The 17,732-nt window shown below is 48.9% G+C and overlaps 1 protein-coding gene and 1 long non-coding RNA gene across 3 annotated transcripts; one reads left to right on the top strand and one right to left on the bottom strand.

The window, feature by feature from the left end:
• Positions 1-4,413: 4,413 nt before the first annotated feature.
• Positions 4,414-17,349, top strand: TOB2 (transducer of ERBB2, 2). 2 transcript variants are annotated; one of them, XM_079141203.1, is made up of 3 exons: positions 4,414-5,734; positions 6,622-6,767; positions 13,278-17,349. In XM_079141203.1, exon 3 carries the CDS (start codon positions 13,375-13,377, stop codon positions 14,410-14,412), a length of 1,038 nt encoding a protein of 345 aa, XP_078997329.1. In that variant the 5' UTR covers positions 4,414-5,734; positions 6,622-6,767; positions 13,278-13,374; the 3' UTR covers positions 14,413-17,349. The 2 variants fall into 2 exon arrangements, with proteins under 2 accessions (XP_078997329.1, XP_078997328.1); XM_079141202.1 differs by lacking the exon at positions 4,414-5,734 and adding an exon at positions 5,741-5,882.
• On the bottom strand, positions 6,501-8,009 carry LOC306661903. Its single transcript, XR_013764005.1, has 2 exons — positions 7,121-8,009; positions 6,501-6,559 (listed from the first exon to the last, which is right to left on the bottom strand). It is a non-coding gene; the product is annotated as an uncharacterized lncRNA (long non-coding RNA).
• Positions 17,350-17,732: the final 383 nt, after the last annotated feature.

Here is a 17,732-nt window from a genome sequence, read left to right as displayed (position 1 = left end):
TTTCCTTGAGTTGCTTAGCGCCTCACTTTTGCTGAGGCTGGCTTTGAACTCAAGATCCTCCTACCTCAGCCTCCCCAGCCACTGATATTACAGGCTTGTGCCGCACGTGCCAGGTTCTGCTCCTAATTTTTTTTTTAACCTACTGATTTTTCTGTGATGCTCTCCCACCCTAGCCCCCACAGTGGTTTCGCTCATCTACCGCCTCATCCTTTAGACCTGACCAAAGATTTTCCCAGATATCTCCCAATCCCCAATCTAACTTGCCTTCTTCTCCCACATAGAACTCTTATGTGTTTCTTTGAAGCATTTAATGATTATTGACTGTCACCTACTTGGCTGTGTTCTGCCCAGCAGACTGTGGGTGTTCAATGTTGAATGAATAACTGAAGTCCCGGAAGCAAGATAATTAACTGAGCTTTGAAGTATAGGAACTTGGCAGGCAGAGGGGGTGGGTGGGCAGATGAGAGCACTTGTGTGGGGACAAGTCTCAGTGAAGGCAGTCCTGTACAGGGCTATGTACTCCAGGAACTCCAAGCAGTTCTAAAGTATCAGGTGGAGAGCGAGGCACAATGACACCCACCTGTAATTCCAGTGCCTCTGAAGGTTGAGGCAGGAGGATCACAAATTTGAGGCCAGCCTCAGCAGTTCAGCAAGACCTTACCCTCAAAAAATAAAAAGGGCTGGGTATGTAGCTCAATGGTTAAGCTTCCCTGGATTCAATCCCCAGTACCAAAAAAATATCAGATGGGACTTAAGGTATGTGAAAAGAGGGGCAAAGACCAGGTCATCTTCAGATTATAATTAAAATTTGCAATTGATTCTACAGTAACTACAGTTTTAGTATGTAATAAGAAATCAAAAATCTTGTTTTGCTTTTTTAAAATTTTGTACTGGAGATCCAAACCAGGGGCTCTTTACCTTTAAGCCACATCCTCTAGTTCTTTAAATTTATTTAATTTAAGAGACAGGGATTCCTAAATTTCCAAGGCTGGCCTCTAATTTACAATACTCCTGCCTCAGTATCTTGAGTTGCTGGGATTACAGGTGTGCACCACCATGCTAAACCAGTTTTGTTTTTTGTTTTTTCTTTTTCAATTGCTTTTTTCCCCGCTGCTGGTACCAGGAATCAAACCCAGGGCCTAGGCACATGATGTACAAGTACTCTGCCAAACATCATTTAGCTGTGCTCCACCAGCCTCAGTATGCTTCTACAATGCCTCCAAGAGAGTTAAAGCTCAATACCAAGGAGGATCTCAAAGGGCATGCCCTTTCCACACTGAGTGGGCAGTGGGCCGTTTATCCTAGACCAGTTAATTCCACAGATATTAACTCTTCTGTCATTCAATTTCATAATGCCATTCTTGGTTTTCTTTCTGATCATCAGAGACCAAGAAAACAATAAATGTTATATATATATATATATATATATATGTACGATAAATGTTTTATATATATATATATAAAACACCTGTAATCCTGTGACTCAGGAGGCTGAGGTAGGAGGATCACAGGTTTGAAGCCAGCCTGGGTAACTTAGTGAGACTCGGCAATTTATCAAGACTCTGTCTCAAAATGAAAAATAAAAAGGGCCGGGTATATAGTTCAATGGCAAGGCATGCTTGGGTTCCCTAATACTGGAACAAAAAAGACCTCACGGACCTGGGAATCTAAGGGAGTAATAAAACTGACTAAAAAAGAAGGCATGGAGCTAGAGATGTAGCCCAGTAGTAGAATGCTTTGCCTAGCATATAGGTGGTAAAGCACCCCTTGGGTTCAATCTCCAGTACCACAAAAAAATGGAAGGATGTTGGGAAAATAGCCCAAAGCCAAGAGCAGGGATAGAACACGTTCAATCCCCAGTACTGCCAAAAAATAAAATATAAAATAATCCAACGTGATTTTTATTTATGTTTTAAGTTTTTGTTTTGTTTTCTGGTACCAGGGATTGAACCCAGGGGTTCTTAACCACTGAACTACATGTCCAGCCCTTTTTTATTCTTTCAGACAGTGTCTCGCTAAATTGTTTAGGGCCTTGCTAAATTGCTGTGACTGGCTTTGAACTTGTGATCCTGCCTCAACTTCCTGAGTTCCTGGGATTACAGGTGTGCACCACCACACCCAGCTCCACCTGGGATTTTTTTTTTTTATCTTTTTTAGTTGTTGATGGACCATTACTTTATTCACTTATTTATACGTGGTGCTGAGAATTGAACCCAGTGCCTCACACATGCTAGGCAAGGGCTCTACCACTGAGCCACAGCCCAGCCCTCCAACTGTGATTTTTAAGTGGTATATTACTCTCAGTCTCAGTGTCTGGAAGACAATAGGGAGTGGTGAGGACCTTAGGGAGCCAGAAAGCTGGTCAAACTAGGAGACAAATGCTACTCAGCAGCAGAAAATTGCTGCCAGTCTGAATGCCCAGTGTCACCACTTTGAATTTAGAACAAGAGGCAAAGTATTTTTGTGCAATATCCTAATTTTTAAATTTTGGCAACTCACTTTTAAACCCTCAGATATCCATATATGCCAAGGAAATGTATCCACCATATGTGAATCTTGATTTGCCAATTAGCAGCCTCTAAATTAAAGAAATGAACTTCCCAGGGACTCAAACTGAACTGGGGATTGAACCCAGGGATGCTTAAGTACTCAGCCATATCCCAAGTCCTTTTTCATTTTGAGACAGGGTCTCACTAAATTGCTCAGGTTGGCCTGAAACTTGTGATCATTCTGCTTCAACCTCCAGCATCGCCTAGATTACAAGTGTGTGCCACTATACATGGCCCAACCTGTATCTTTGGTTTTTTTCTTCTTTAAAAAAAAAAAACAAAACCAAAAAACAACAACAATAAAAAAAAAAAAAAAAAAAAAAAGCAGGGATTGAACCAGGGGAACTTAACCACTAGGTCACATCCCCAGCCCTTTTTCATTTTGAGACAAGGTCTCACTAAGCTGCTTAGTGCTTGGCTAAGTTGCTGAGGCTGGCTTGCAATTTGTGACCCTCCTGCCTCAGCCTCCCAAGCCGCTGCAGCTGGCCCAACCTATATCTTTGTAAAAATAATTTGAAGTTAAGACATAAAAGTGAAATAGTCCTTTATCTTGGTTGGAAATTTCCTGCCTTAAAAACTGAAATTATTTCCATCTTTACTTAGATGTTCAGTTTCTTATCAACTCTATCCCCAAGTAGCTTCCACCAAGGCTAAAATATTACTTATTTGAACACTGAATTTTAGTGTCTTAGCAAATGCAGGTTTGTTCTCTTCCCTTGTTTACTAGAATTTACAGTCTTGGTGAAAAACTAGCAAACCATTTGCCTCTGCAGTCACCCACTCTTCCCCAGTTTGTGTTGTAGCTATTTGCTCCTGCCCAGTTGCAGCAGTGGATCCAAAAAATCAAACTGAGAAACGAGGTTTCTTGGATAACTTCAAAGAAATAATACAAAATTTCTCATCCTGGCATGTGCATGTGAGAGAGTGAATCATCCTGAGAGTTAATTGGGATGACCGACCTGACTTGTCACGGACACCAAAACATCTAGCATAACTTGCTTTATTCTCAGACAGGGGAGTCACCCCTGCCCTCCACCCTCCACACACTGGCTTCTAAAGTTCACCATTTTGAAAGCATGGTGTGTACCTTTAGATATATGATTACTCAAAATGGGAGGGGAATCAGGAATGCTTGAGTAGGAATTCGTCTCACAAGTAAGCAAGATGAAATCACATGTTGGGAAGAGGAAAACTTCCACCTCACCAGATGCTAGATGGAGCCATCAATAGTTAAGAAGGGTGATTAACTTTTTTCCTATTTTATCTTATTCTATTTATATGCTAACACTTTAACGCAGAATTCCAGGTTTGCAAGGAGGCTGGATCTCTCTATTTTGTTTTAGTGATGTTGCTCAGTGCTGGAGTTTCCAGCACTGTAGGACCGGTTCAAATCAAAGCACTAACGCAGAAACTGCGTTCCTCCTAGTTCGCCCTCCCTCAGCCTGAGAGCTCCTGTTTTTAAGTACTCGGCTCCTCCTTCCTGAGATACCCTGGGACAACTCATCCTCACCTTTCTCATCCTTCTGTTCTGAAAGGTTTCCCATTGGGGCATACACGCCGACTGAGTGCAGGACATGGAGGATGCAGTTTGGTCAAAACGGCTGGTGAAGTTAAGAGAAAAATTGTTTGAGTCGGGTGCGGTGGCGCTCGCCTGCAGTCCCAGCGGCTCAGGGCGTGGTGGGGCTGGCGGGAGAGAGGCAGGAGGATCACAAGTTCAAGGCCAGCCTCATCAATTTAGCGAGACCCTGTCTCTTAAAAAAAAAAAAAAGAAAGAAAAGATGCAGTTCAGAGTTAGCGCCCCTGGGTTCAATCCCTGGTACAAAACAATACAAAACAAAATAAAAAACTATTTGATCCAGGTTTTTACATACAGGACCATTTAATCCCCCACATGATCTCCATTTTTATACACGAGGAAATTAAGGTTGGTGATGTAAGACTTGTTGCATTAAATCAAGATCACACAGTAGCAAAACTTGGATGCAAACAGCTATTTCCAGGGCTCTTATTAATGACTACAAATACCAGCATCCCTTGTTGCGTCCCACTGCTCAAAGAGCATCCTCGCCAGGGCGCAGTCCTAGCGGTTACATGCAAGACCCAATCCGCTGGCGCCTCGCCCCACCGCCAACCAATGAAAAGGCTGTTGCTAACATGCCCGCTATATTTTTAGCTTTCAGTGCTTGGGGACCTGTAGTGGGTTGAGTCTCACTACCGAGGTGGAACGCGCGAACTGGGGAGGGGAGGAGAAAGAACTGGAGGGTGAAGCGGAGAAAGGCGGAGGGGGCGTGTGTTTGACGCGCAGCCACTTGCTGACGCACGCGGCAAGTAGTCCCCTGGAGGTGCCCCAGGGTGGAGCGCTCTGCGTGTGGGGGATGGGGGCTGTCGCCCTCTGGCTCCCTCCCACCTCCCGGTCTCTGTGGAGTTTGCCCTCCAGCCCGCTGTTTCTCTGCTGCTGTCAAGAACACATTTAAACCCCTACGCTATCGTTCTGTCCTTGCCAAAAAAAGTGATCAAGGAAAATAAAATGCAAACTTCCGTAACCGGAAACTTTCCGATCTCACCACCCCACGTTGGTTCGGATGTCGCCGTTGGTTCAGAACCGTCAGGAATGAGAATAAAGGCGGGGGGGGGGGGGGGACTGGGGAGTGGGCCATCAGAGATGTCTGCGCAAGCCCCCCAGGGCTCCGGGCCTCGCCGTCCAGCAGTCCTGTCCGTCTGACCCCAAAGACCTCCTTACCCCCCGACTCTGTGTCCCCTACTGTCACAAAGAAGCAGAGTGGTCTGCACCGCCAAGATCCGGGCAGAGGGCCGGGACGCGTGCCCAGCCCCAGGTTCGGAAGGTCTTGCTTCGCCGCCTGAGGGACCGTCGGATGCGCGAGCCGGTCGCCACGCCGCAGGACTCTTCCTAGAAGCGTGGTTCTTTGGTTCCTCTTGTGGGGTCACCAGCGGGGAGAGCAAACTGGGGCGTCGACTTGGGGGCTGCGCTCGCGCGCCTGCGTGGAGCCGGCGCTGGCCCTCTCCCCGCACGGGGAACCCGGGTGTCAGAGGTTACTCGTGCCTGGCATCGGCCTGCTCCCGCCCAACGTGCCCCCGGCCCGATTCCCCCTCGCCCTCCTTTCGACTTTTCGCGTCCGGAGACGAGGCGTGCCGCACTCGGAAGACTCAGACCAATGCGAGTTCAGGTCCGAAAGGTTTCCAGAGTTCACTAGGTGCCCCCAGCTCGCCCACCCAGGGAGGCCGTAACTGGGCAAGCGCGGCGGGGACAGACGCCTAGAGCTGGAGGGGCGCGCCAAGTGGCTTCGGTGGGAAATGGTTCGGACAAACGTAAATGCGCGCGGGCGCCCGGGCAGGTGCAGGGTCGGAGAAGGCAGGGGTCACGCTGTGCCCGCCCCTCTCCTCGACATTCACCAACAGCCGGTCGTGTCCCGCCCGGCTCCTGTCCTCACGGAGCTCCCCGTCTACCTAGCACCCCTACAGGCACGAGTTCAGAGAGTGGTTTGGGGCCGGAAGAAAATAGAGTGCGGCGGTGTTGTGATGGGGCAGGGAAGGCAGACAGTCTTGCTGAGGAGGTGGCGGCGCGAGGTCTAGGAGAGCGAGCCCCTGAGCCTACGCCTGCGCCCCACGCCCAGCCGGCAGCGGGCCCCGAAAGGGTTAAGCCGCGGGCCGGCGGGGAAGTAGTCCCGGCCCGGCGCCCCGCCCCGCCCCGCCGGGCGGAGGGACGCATCACGCAGGGGTGGGGAAGCCGGATCCATGCGCAGGGTTGCTAAGGGTGAAACTTTTCATTGACTTTGCTCACTTCTGGCCGGGGCGCGGGAGGGTGCGGGTCGCGGGTGGAGATAAGCTAGTGGCTCCAGCGGCGCGGGGCCAGAAGGGCCGGGCCGTCCGCCGGCTACAGCCAGTCCGTCCTCCGCCCCGCGACGCGAGCCGCCCTCTGGTCCGCCATCCCAGTGCTGTCGCCGCCGGTCGGCCTGCCTGCGGTCCGTCCGTCCCCTGTCGCCGAGTCCGACCTCCAAAAAAGCCGAAAGAATTATATTAGGAGTCATAGCCGTAACCTCCTCCTCTCTCCCAGCCCTCAACGACGAAAAGGACACATCGGCCCCGGCCTCGCAGCCCCGGGAAGAGCAAGGAGAGCGCCCTCCGCCCCGCGCCCAGGACCACCCTGGCAGGAGAAGACACCCGGCGACCGGCTACCCATCCCGCCGCGCGGAGACCCGAGTGAGTGCGGGGCATGCGGACGGGGGGCCCACGCTGACACCCACCGGCCGGACGGCCTGCCCCACCCCGCCCCACTCCCGCTCTTGGCTTTGCTGGACACTCCACGTCGCTGTCACCCCCTCCGCCGCCGGGCCAGCATTTTCCTCGCCCCTTCTATCTTCCTTTTAGAACCGCCCACCTTTCCCCTTGCTCCTCTTCTCTCTGCCTCCGATCCTGCGGTACCCAGAGCACCCTTCTCTCCCGGTTGCAAGAGTGGCCTCTCCTGGGTGGAGTGCGTTTCCTCCCCTCCTCCTCTCCCGGTTCTTATATCCCAGATACTCGCTAGTTTTTTCTTATTCCCCAAAGAAACATACCTCCTACCACCACCGTTAAATAAATGAGAGGAAGGAAGGGGATCCAGGCCTCCTTTTTCTGCTTCTTTTCCCGTGTGCCGGGAATGGAGTTGGTAATTATTAAGATGGTTTATTTCTGGTCCTGTGGAGCCTGAGGGATGGAGGTTGAACACTCCTTTTTTTGGCGATGGGACTGATTAGAGGGAACTGCCCTTGAAGCACTCAGCCAGAATTCATTTCAGCTTGAGCTCTTTATCTTCTGGGCTTTAAGGGAAAACTGGATGGTAAAAAGTACCCGTGGGACTAGGCCAGCTAGTGGATTTTACTTGATCTCCTTGGGGTCCCTGGGAGCAAGGGCCCTACTCCTAAACTCCTTTTCCAGTCCAGAGAATGGATTGTGCCCTTGACCAGATATGTGGGGAGGGGCAGGAGGGAACAAACAGAAAGCACCGCCGGCCGACCCTCTCCTCCCCTTGAAGCAACCGAAACCCACACATTGGGATTCAACGTGGGGACGAGCAGACAGGGTTTGGAGTGCCTACTCTAACCTATCGTTTTTCCACCTTCCTACCCACCCTACCTGGGAGTAGGTCCCTCATCTGTTTCCCAGCAGAAAAACATCCCTATGCTTTCTTGGCGCGGCGGCCCCCGTCCCTCTCTTAAGCATTGGGAAAAGCAGCTTGTGTGGGAGGCCGGATTAGGGAGGTTTAACACCCTGTAGGGGAGCTTTGCAGAAGATCTGGTAAGTCTGGTCGTAGGGTAGGCCTTGCAGTGGGAGGAGACTCACACCGAATTTTAAATATTAGAAGGTGTTCAGGTTTCAGATATGCAGGTTTTTCTTTCCCAGCCGAGAACCTTTTCCCTTTTCCCTGACCCGGGCCTGGTTAGTCAGACTTGGATTAGAAGTGCGGTGAGGTTGGGCCCCACTGGCTTCCGGCCTTCTGATTACCAACAGAACTGGGTCCAATTCCTGCTTTTCCCCTTTCCCGACTGTGGGGTGCTGGCGCCAAGCCTACAGGGCCGTAAGTGGGAAGGGCTCCTTTCTCTTTGACTCCACCGTCTGTCCCTACAGCAACCCCAGACAGCGGCTGCCCAGCCCATGGAATTCCGATTCAGCGGCAGGGCTGTGGGTGGGAGGACGAGGCCTCGTCTATCCCAGCCCACCCGCTTCGCCCAGAAAAAACTCATTGGGAGCAGGTCCCTAATTCAGCAGTCCTGGGAGGCTCTGAAGAGAGCTGGGAAAGTTCGGCCCCACGGACGGACGCGGTGGGTGGTACGAACAGCGAGCTGGCCTTGTGGGTAGATTTGGACGAACTGTCTCGGGCGGTGGGAGGGGGCGCCTGCCGCGCAGCGCGCATGTGCGTCGGAAACTTTTCCTCTGCTCCCGACCCTCGGCCAGTCCCCCTGCCGGGCATGCGTGGTCCGGCGGCCGGCCCCCGTGGAGGGCGCAGGAAGCGTAGTATGCGCAGAAGTAGGTCACGCGTCGGCGCGCCCGAGCTGCCTGGGGACTGTGGGTCCCAGGGTGCCGAGCGCGCGGCGCCGGCCTCCGCCCGCCTTGCGCCCTCCTGGCCTCGGAGGAGCCCGGAGCGCCCTGCCGTGGGGGAGCCCTGCGGATCGCGCCCAGTGATGCCCGGGGCCGCGTCTGGGGGGTGGTGAGACCCAGCGGGGCGCGGTCAGCACGAGCCCTGGAAGCGTTCGGCCCGCGCCGCCGGTGGGGCGGGGGTCACGGGGGCTGGCTGTAACCCCTCCGCGCCTTGCTCAACTCGAGAACCTCCTTTATTTGAATCCTGTAGTGCTTGATTGTAGGAGGATTTGGATGTAAGGGTTTCAGGTGCCTGAGTATTTTTATGTATTCGGGGCCCAGTAGATTCTTTTCACCATTGTCCCTTCAGCCCTTTTTAAAACACAACTGCTTTTTTCCTTAAAAATCTTGCTTCTCTTACTAATTAGAATAAGATGTACTCCATGTTTATATAAATATTTCAGAGTATACTCTGCTGCCGTGTTTAACTAAAAGAACAACAAAAACAAAAGACCTTCTTGCCTCCTCCTGTAATCCCTACTGAAGCTGGAAGGTCCCCAAATTCGAGGCCAGTCTGGGCAATTTAGCAAGACCCTGTTGCAAAGTAAAATTAAAAGGGCTAAGGGTGTATCTCACCCAATCTTTGTCTTTAAAATTACTGTTTAAAACGCAAATCAACACGGATCTGAATCCAGGTTTAACTACTTTGTATCTGAAAGTAAGCAGGTTCAGGAAGATGAGGTTTTTGTTTTCTCGTTTTTTCTTTTTGTTTTTGTTGGTACAAGGAATGAATCCAGGGGCGCTTAACCCCTGAGCCATATCCCCAACCCTTGTGTATGTTTTATTTTGACAGTGTCTTGCTATGTTGCTGAGGCTGGCTTTGAACTTGAAATCCTCCTGCCTCAGTCTACTGGAATTATAGGCTTCCACCACTGCGCTCTGTAGGAGGATAAGATTCTTAGTGAAACTGGACAAAATTTGTATTTGAAACTTTTTAATACACTGACAAAAGAAGGGATTTTGCTATTAAACACTTGGGCCTCCCCTCACTTTTTTTGCCACCTTTCTAGCCTTTTGGTTGGAAAAGATTTCAAGAATTTTCTGCAGCCGCTTAATAAATCTACTTGTTCCTTTTATGGAAGGATAGTTATTTCTAAGCACTATAATCTTACCACACTTTCATAAATATTTTATATATAAGCACTAGAAATTGTCCATAGCTTTGTTTAAAAAAAAAAAAAAAAAAAAAAAAACTCATCCAGTGGTCACTGCTAACTTTAGCTGAAGACAGACAGTACCAGTGCTTTAATCCTCTGCCCCATAAGCTTCTTGAAGTCAAAATTAGAGCCTGAGCTGATAGAGCAGAAAATCTCATTCTGGTCATCCAGCCTTTTGGTATAGTTCCGTCCCACAACCATCTGGCCTGGCCAGTTCTACAATTAAAGAGGCAAAGGTGGCATTATACACTTCCTTATATGTGCTGCAACATCACTGAGGTATAAATTGGTGTGCAGCTTTAGTTGCTTATGCTGCAGAAAAATGGTTCACTAGGCAGGGCTGATGACAGTGGTTCTATTGTATTTTGGGGTGGGAGGCTTATTTCCCAATGACTTTGGCCTGCATTTAAAATGCTCCCATTTTGAGGCTGAACTGTTCAGGGCTGTGAACATGGAAGACAATTAGACAGCAAAGTCTGAGGAGGCTTAGTAAGGTATAGAAGTCCTTTGGTCTGGGTGGAATACCAAGAGGTACATTTTAAGAGGCCACATGGTGCCTCAGAAGTGTCACATGTTGACTTCAAGTCTTTTACTTTTCAAAAAACTCTTTGAAAACACTGTTTTAACTCCAAACCCATTCTTGGGATCTGATGCCAACTTTCTTCACAATTTTTTAGTTTCCTCCATGTTGAATACCTCTAGTTGACCATGGTAGCCCTTTCAAACCCTTTTTTTTTGTTTTTTTTTTGTTTTTTTTTTTTTTTTTTTGCGGTACTGGGGATCAACCTCAGGGCCTTGTGCTTGCAAGGCAAGCACTCTACCAGCTGAGCTATCTCCCCAGACTTTTTTTTTTATAACTATACTGGGGGTTGAACCCAGGGGTGCTCTACCTTTATTAATTTTAGCCCTGGGGATTGAACCCAAGGGTGCTTAACCACTAAACCACATCCCTAAGCCCTTCTTATTTTTTTATTTTGAGACAGGGTCTCACTAAGTTGCTGAGGCTAACCTCAAACTTACATTCCTCCTACCTTAGCCTCCTGAGTTGCTGGGAGTAGTGGTGGGTGCCACCATGCCTGGCTCAAACCTCCATTCTTAAACCTGGTGTGATGTTGCACGTCTATAATCCCAGCTACTTAGAATCACTGGAGCCCAGGAGGTTAAAGGTCAGCCTAGGCAACATAGCAAGACACCTTTTTTTTTTTTTTTTTTTTTTTTTTAAAGCCTCCATTCTTGGGAGGAGTCCCATGGTCCTGTAGCTAGCTTTGTATCTGGTAATGAACCAATCCTCAGAAACAAAGCCCCTAATCTTTTTACCATTCTTCTCTTTAAACCTAAAAAGGACCCTGGGAATGATCTATTTTGATCATGAACAGACATTTAAAGAAACTTACAGATCAAAGTCTTTTGGTGACTGGGATGAAGAGGAAACCTGGGTTTCCTGAGTGCTGAACATTCTGTGGCAGGTTTGGGAGGAGGACACAGTCACTGTATTTCTGCTGACTCTCCATGTGACCCTCTCTGTTTCCTCAGATCTGAAATAAGAGGCCAGATGGAGCTACTGACTTTCAGTGCTCTAGATTGGTACAGTGCATTTTTTCAGATACTTTCATCCCAGAATTTTTTCCTGGGGATTTAGTCCTAAAAGTGCTCCTAGGAGCCATGGACCAAGGTCTAAGAATTAACAGGGAAGTGTGTTGGGGCAGGTGTTCAGAAAACTCAAGACGTGCCCAAACCTACAGCTAGTACCTGGATACTTCATACTGGAACCAGAAGGAATTTTAATCAAAATCCAACATTGAGTCTTTCACAGGACAAAAGTTGCCCTTGACAGGTCATGGATCAATCTCATCTCTGCTGAGCTCAGTGGCATAGACTTGCCCAGAGGTCTGGTTAGGGATATGTTTTGGACCTGTTTGCCCTTGGAGATTGCCATTTTTTGTTCATTTTCTCCCTGAGCATGAGTCCAGGAGCCACCCTTTTGGAGAAAGTGAGAGTAGGATCATGCACTCTTAGGACTTCTCGATCATGTTCCCAAAACATGAGGCTGACCCAAACCTTTTTGACCTCAGTGGGATCTGGCTGTGAGAGAGTCCCAAAATAACAATCTGAGTGTTTATCTTGGGCTCCCAGGATCTCCAAACACTTGATAAATCTGATCCAGTGCCGAGGACAGGTGGTCAGACAGTCCCTCAGAGACAGTGATGATGGGTCCCCAGCTGGAGACTAGGGTGATGGAAAATTTCTTCCCTCTGCCATTATCCTCATCACTTACACCTTCTCCAGAAACTACAGAGATTCCCTCAGGCCATACCAGTGCTGCTCTTGTGTGCATGTGTGGGGGTGGGTATTGGGATTGAACCTAGGGGTACAGCCCCAACCTTTTTTTTTTTTTTTAATGCTGAGGCTGGCTTTATCCTTCTGCCTCTGCCTTCTGAGTTGCTGGGATTACAGGCACATGCCACCTCACCCAACCAGTGCTGCTCTTAATGCTCTGCTGGCCGCCAAGGCCCTGCTTCCTGCTCCTTTCCTCCATTTGCCAGGGTGGCAATTCCCTTGTTGGCCCACAACTCTGGTTGTGACAGGTCTTGCCTTTTTCCTGTGATCACACTCTTGTCCCATTTTTGGAGGCACTCTGAATGGAAATGAAGCTTTAGTTGCACTGTAGTTCTTACATCAGTTCTGCAAACCCAGACTGAGCCTGAAAGCATACACACCTATGGGGCCCAGGGTGACAGATGGATATGACTGGAGTCCAAGCCCCAGTGAAAAGTTGGCAGTGTTCTTTCATGTTCAGTGACCTGTATTCCTTTCCATGTAAGGAGGACAACTAAAACTTTTAAACTTACATCTTAGCTGTGACAGTTTGGGGGCATGACTTCACCAAGACATTACGGAGACAGTGAAGGCCTTCCCTTCTTCTGATGAATTAGGAGCCTGGGTTTTTATTCACTTATTTATTTTTGTTTGGGGTGTGTGTGTCATTCATACAGTGACCCGAATTCTCATAATAGTGGAAAACAGCATCCCTCTGTCTTTATTATTAAATAATAGCTAATTTTTTTTAGTTGTCAATGGACCTTTATTTATTTATACGTGGTGCTGAGAATTGAACCCAATGCCTCACACATGCTAGGCAAGCGCTCTACCACTGAGCCACAACCTCAGCCCCAATAATGGATAACTTTATCAAATGTCTACTAATACCAAGTACAGCATAAGGCAATTCATATCCTCAAACTTCATGATAGACTCATTTTTCTAGTGAGAAAACTACGACTCAGAGGTAAGTAACTTGTCTACAGTTGTATAGTTGAACCAGCTACTGGTGGAATGGAAATGGGGCTTCCAGAACTGTGTGATCCAAAGTTGGTGTTTTCCTGTACTTTCACCTTTCTGCATATGTATTCATGGTACTCCTCTCCTTCTTATTTCCCAGAACCATCTGGAGCCCAAGTCTGCCCATCTTACATCTGCAACCACTTCCCTTGGCCTGTGTACGTGACCTGCAGTGATCCTCTACCTAGGAAAAGACCATGCAGCTAGAGATCAAAGTGGCCCTGAACTTCATCATCTCCTATTTGTACAACAAGCTGCCCCGGCGCCGTGCAGACCTGTTTGGAGAGGAGCTCGAGCGACTTTTGAAAAAGAAATATGAAGGCCACTGGTACCCTGATAAGCCACTCAAGGGCTCTGGCTTCCGCTGCGTCCACATTGGGGAGATGGTGGACCCTGTGGTAGAGCTGGCCGCCAAGCGGAGCGGCCTGGCGGTAGAGGATGTGCGGGCTAATGTGCCTGAGGAGCTGAGTGTCTGGATTGACCCTTTCGAGGTGTCCTACCAGATTGGTGAGAAGGGGGCTGTGAAAGTGCTGTATCTGGATGATAGTGAGGGCAGTGGTGTCCCAGAGCTGGACAAGGAGATCAAGAGCAGCTTCAACCCTGACGCTCAGGTATTTGTGCCCATTGGCAGCCAGGACAGCTCCCTGTCCAACTCCCCATCACCATCCTTCGGCCAGTCGCCCAGCCCCACCTTTATCCCTCGCTCTGCCCAGCCCATCACTTTCACCACCGCTTCTTTCGCTGCCACCAAATTTGGCTCTACCAAGATGAAGAAGGGTGGTGGGGCATCTAGTGGTGGGGGCGTGGCCAGTAGTGGGGCAAGTGGCCAGCAGCCACCGCAACAACAGCCTCGCATGGTCCGCTCGCCCACCAACAACCTGCTGAAGCACAAGAGCCTCTCTCTGTCTATGCATTCACTGAACTTCATCACGGCCAGCCCGGCCCCTCAGTCTCAGCTCTCACCCAATGCCAAGGAGTTCGTGTACAACGGTGGTGGCTCACCTAGCCTCTTCTTTGATGGAGCTGATGGCCAGGGCAGTGGCACCTCAGCACCCTTTGGGGGTGGTGGGGCCAGCACCTGTAACAGCAGCAGCTTCGATGTGGCCCAGGTATTTGGAGGTGGCACCAATAGCCTTTTCCTGGAGAAGACACCCTTTGTGGAAGGCCTGAGCTACAACCTCAACACCATGCAGTACCCCAGTCAGCCATTCCAGCCTGTTGTGTTGGCCAACTGAACACTCATCCCCCTGGGGAGCCAAGAGCACCCAAGACCACAAAAAAGGAAGGAAAGGAGAGGAAAGGCCAAAAAAAAGAGGAAAAGAAAACTGTACAAAAAGACTTCCAATCTTCTCACTCTCACTTCTAGAAAAAAGATCCAGCTCAGGCATGGAGTGGGAGGGGGCTCCTGAAGCACTGAATTGTGTGTAACTCAACCCCCTGACCATTTTCCTGCCTGCCTTTGATTTATTTGGTTGGTTTGGGTTTTGTATTTCTTTTTTTTTTTTTCTTGTTTCTTTTTTTTTTTTTTTTTTTTTTTTTTTTTTACATGTAGTTTTCTATATAACATCTTTAATTAGTGGCTTCCTGTGCTAAAAATGGTCCAGATGTGAATCGCTGCTCCCTGCTCCCTCCTCCCTCCTTCACACTCCTTTTAAGATTGGTGTGTCCAAGCTCACAGGGAAGGAAGAGCTGCAGCTGGGGCCAAGCCCACCCCTGAGTAGGGAGAGGCTGGGTTGTTTCACTGCCTGTCCCCCAGCTGTCCTCTCACTCAAAGCCATCCAACCTCAGCAGGGCTTCTTCAGCCCTACCACCCAAATAGGTCTGACCCCAGCCCACACTCCCTCTCAGGCTGGGCCACAGGGAGTTGCCAGCTAGCCACTTGACATCCTCCCCCAAGAGCTAATGTCTGTGACTACAGGGAGGTTAGCACTTTGTTGAAATCCTTTCATCTCAGTCTTGTGGCCCCATCTACCATCCCCTCCAGGCCTAGATGATAATCATGACCCTGGACACCCAGCATGGTTGATAAGCATGGCCTATTTCTCTCATGCAGCCCTTCTTCCCTGGGCCTGAGGCTGTGGGCTGGGAGGTGAGGATAAGGTGTGTGTGTGTGTGTGTACATGTACATCTGTGAGTGTGTGTGGTTTGCTGTCCTGTTCTAAAGGATTCCAAGCCATGTGAAACTTCCCTCTGGATGTGATTCTGGGTTGCAGCAAGTGCTTATTTATGTATGAGGTTGGGGACGGGCTGGGGGTGGGTTGTCAGTTCTTTTGTAAGGCAGTACACATGGAGGGGGTGGCATCGGCTGAGCCTAAGGCACTCCCAGGGGAAAGCACTGCAGAAGGAACTGGTTTCCAGACTGCAGAGGGATCTGCACTTTTGTTTGTTTTTGACCAAAAAAAAAAAAAAAAAAAATTTAATACACACACATACACATATATAGGAAAAAAGTATGTATGTATGTATATATATATATATATATATATATGTATGTATATATATATATATATATATATATATAAAAGCTCTGAAGGGCAGAAGGAATATCCAAGCCTCTGATGCCTAAGAGAAGTCCCTAGACTTCGGTTACCCTGTTGTGCAACCTTAGCCCAGAAAGGGAGCTGCTTACCTGAGTTCCATTGGTGGGGGAGTGGACAGGAAGATGGGGCCTGCGTTTGGAGTCAGTGCCTATAGCAGGCAGTCCAGAGCCTTGAATTGTGACTTTCTGGTCTTTTGGTTGTGTTATTTTACTGCGTTTGTGCCCCTGCCTGAGTTTCTTGGTACCTCTCTCTTGCCATCCCTTCTCACTGCCCTTACCCTGCCTGCCCTGGACCTGGATGCTGTGAGGCATGGTCTCCTGGGTAGGCCAGGTGGGACAGGCATGGGGCCCTCCCAGCCAGTGTACTTGATACACAGAAGGGCATTGGCTCCCCTTCCCCAGGGCATAGCTTCTGAGCCACAGTGCTTTGGTATGGGGTGCTTGGCATCAGGGCTCCATCACCATAAAGCACCAAAGTCCTGGCACCCCACCCCACCAACTCCATTCTTCCAGGGACCCCAAGTGGGCACTGCTGTGGCAGTGAGTCTGGCCCAGACAAACACTGCCGTCCTCCCCTCCCTACAGTGGGCACCAGCTCTACCTCCCCCAGCAGGGCAAGGCCCTGGCTTCTCAGCCCAGCACCATCATTCCTGTAGATGTCTCCGGCCAGCCCAGTCTGGGCCACCCTCTCCCTCGTCCTCAGCTCCTGTGCAGGTGACAGGCCCAGGCAGATAGCTCCTCTGGGAAAGGTTGGATGCTGCCTTATCCCCCTTCCAGCCCCTCCTGTGTGCGCACACACTGTTACCACCCACACCCAGGCCAGCTTGTTTCTCACATGCAGGGAGAGGGGGAGACCAATCCCTTCCTGTCTCTTGAAATACGAAGAAAAATGTGTGTTCAGGAGCATGGCTCCTACACTGGGTTTTTGAACCCAGTTTAGTCTGTCTCGTCTCAAATCTAGACATTCTTGCTTCAATTTTATTTTTTTTAAGAAAAAAAAGAATCTGCACTAATTTACCTGGTTTCGTAGGAAAACTTTTTTTTTATTTTTTACATTTTTTGGTGTCCGTTTGTATTGAATAATTTGCTACATTTGTAAAATGTAAGAGGTATATATAATATATGTATATTTCTAACGTAAGAAACGTAATTTTTTCTTTTCAAGGTTTTTTCTTAAAAAGAGGAGAGAAATTGATATTTTTTCAGGAAAAACAAACTAAAATAAAAAAAAGAGGAGAATAAACCTTTTTCTCCCCTTTTCCTGTCCTCTCTCTATCCCTCTTTCCCAGGAACAAATCAGAAGATGGATTATCTTGTAAAGAATGTAAACTGTCAGTCCAGAATGATGTCTTTCTCAATGCAGGAGCTAAAGATTCTCTAATTGTCTCCCTAGGAGTGGGAGGGACACTGAGGCCACTGGAGAGGAGCCAGGGGAGCAGGGTGGTGACTTTTTTTTCTTTAGTGAAGGAGGAATACAATCAAGTGTTTTGTATTCAGAATGTCGTGCAATATTTTGGAATGGGACGTTGGTGTGTTAGAGATTTAGTTTAAAAACAAGATTGATCAAATCTGTACAGTTTATATTGTTCCAGATTTTTTTAAGTTTGTATTAAAAGCATGATATATAATAGCCCTCTCCTTGCTCCTAACTCATTTTGTTTATGGGATCTCTGGGGATGAAGAGAATAGGAGTGGCCCAACCCCCACCCCTGGGTGGACATAACTGACCTCTTCATGTGCCCACTGCTACAGTCTCCGTGTTGCAGACAGTTTCCGTGGGGCTAATAGACATTCCTTTGGTTGCCAGTTGGTGGGGCCGGGACCACAAACAGCCTTGAGATTGGGATTCCTCTTGGTGACTATTCCTTGGCTAGGAGGGAGAGTCATCCTCCAGCCTGCTCTAGATCTAGTATTTGGCCACCCAGGCCACTTGGTCCTTAGATGTAGGCAAGGGTAAGGAGAGCCCACCTAAGCCAGGTTTTGTCCAAACACCTGATGCTTGGGTCTCAGTCCTTT

This window comes from Sciurus vulgaris, assembly GCF_902686455.1.
Source record: "Sciurus vulgaris genome assembly, chromosome: 5".
NCBI classification, from domain to species: Eukaryota; Metazoa; Chordata; class Mammalia; order Rodentia; family Sciuridae; genus Sciurus; species Sciurus vulgaris.
The sequence above is the reverse complement of the archived record's forward strand: the minus strand, read 5'-3'. Positions and strand labels throughout refer to the sequence as shown.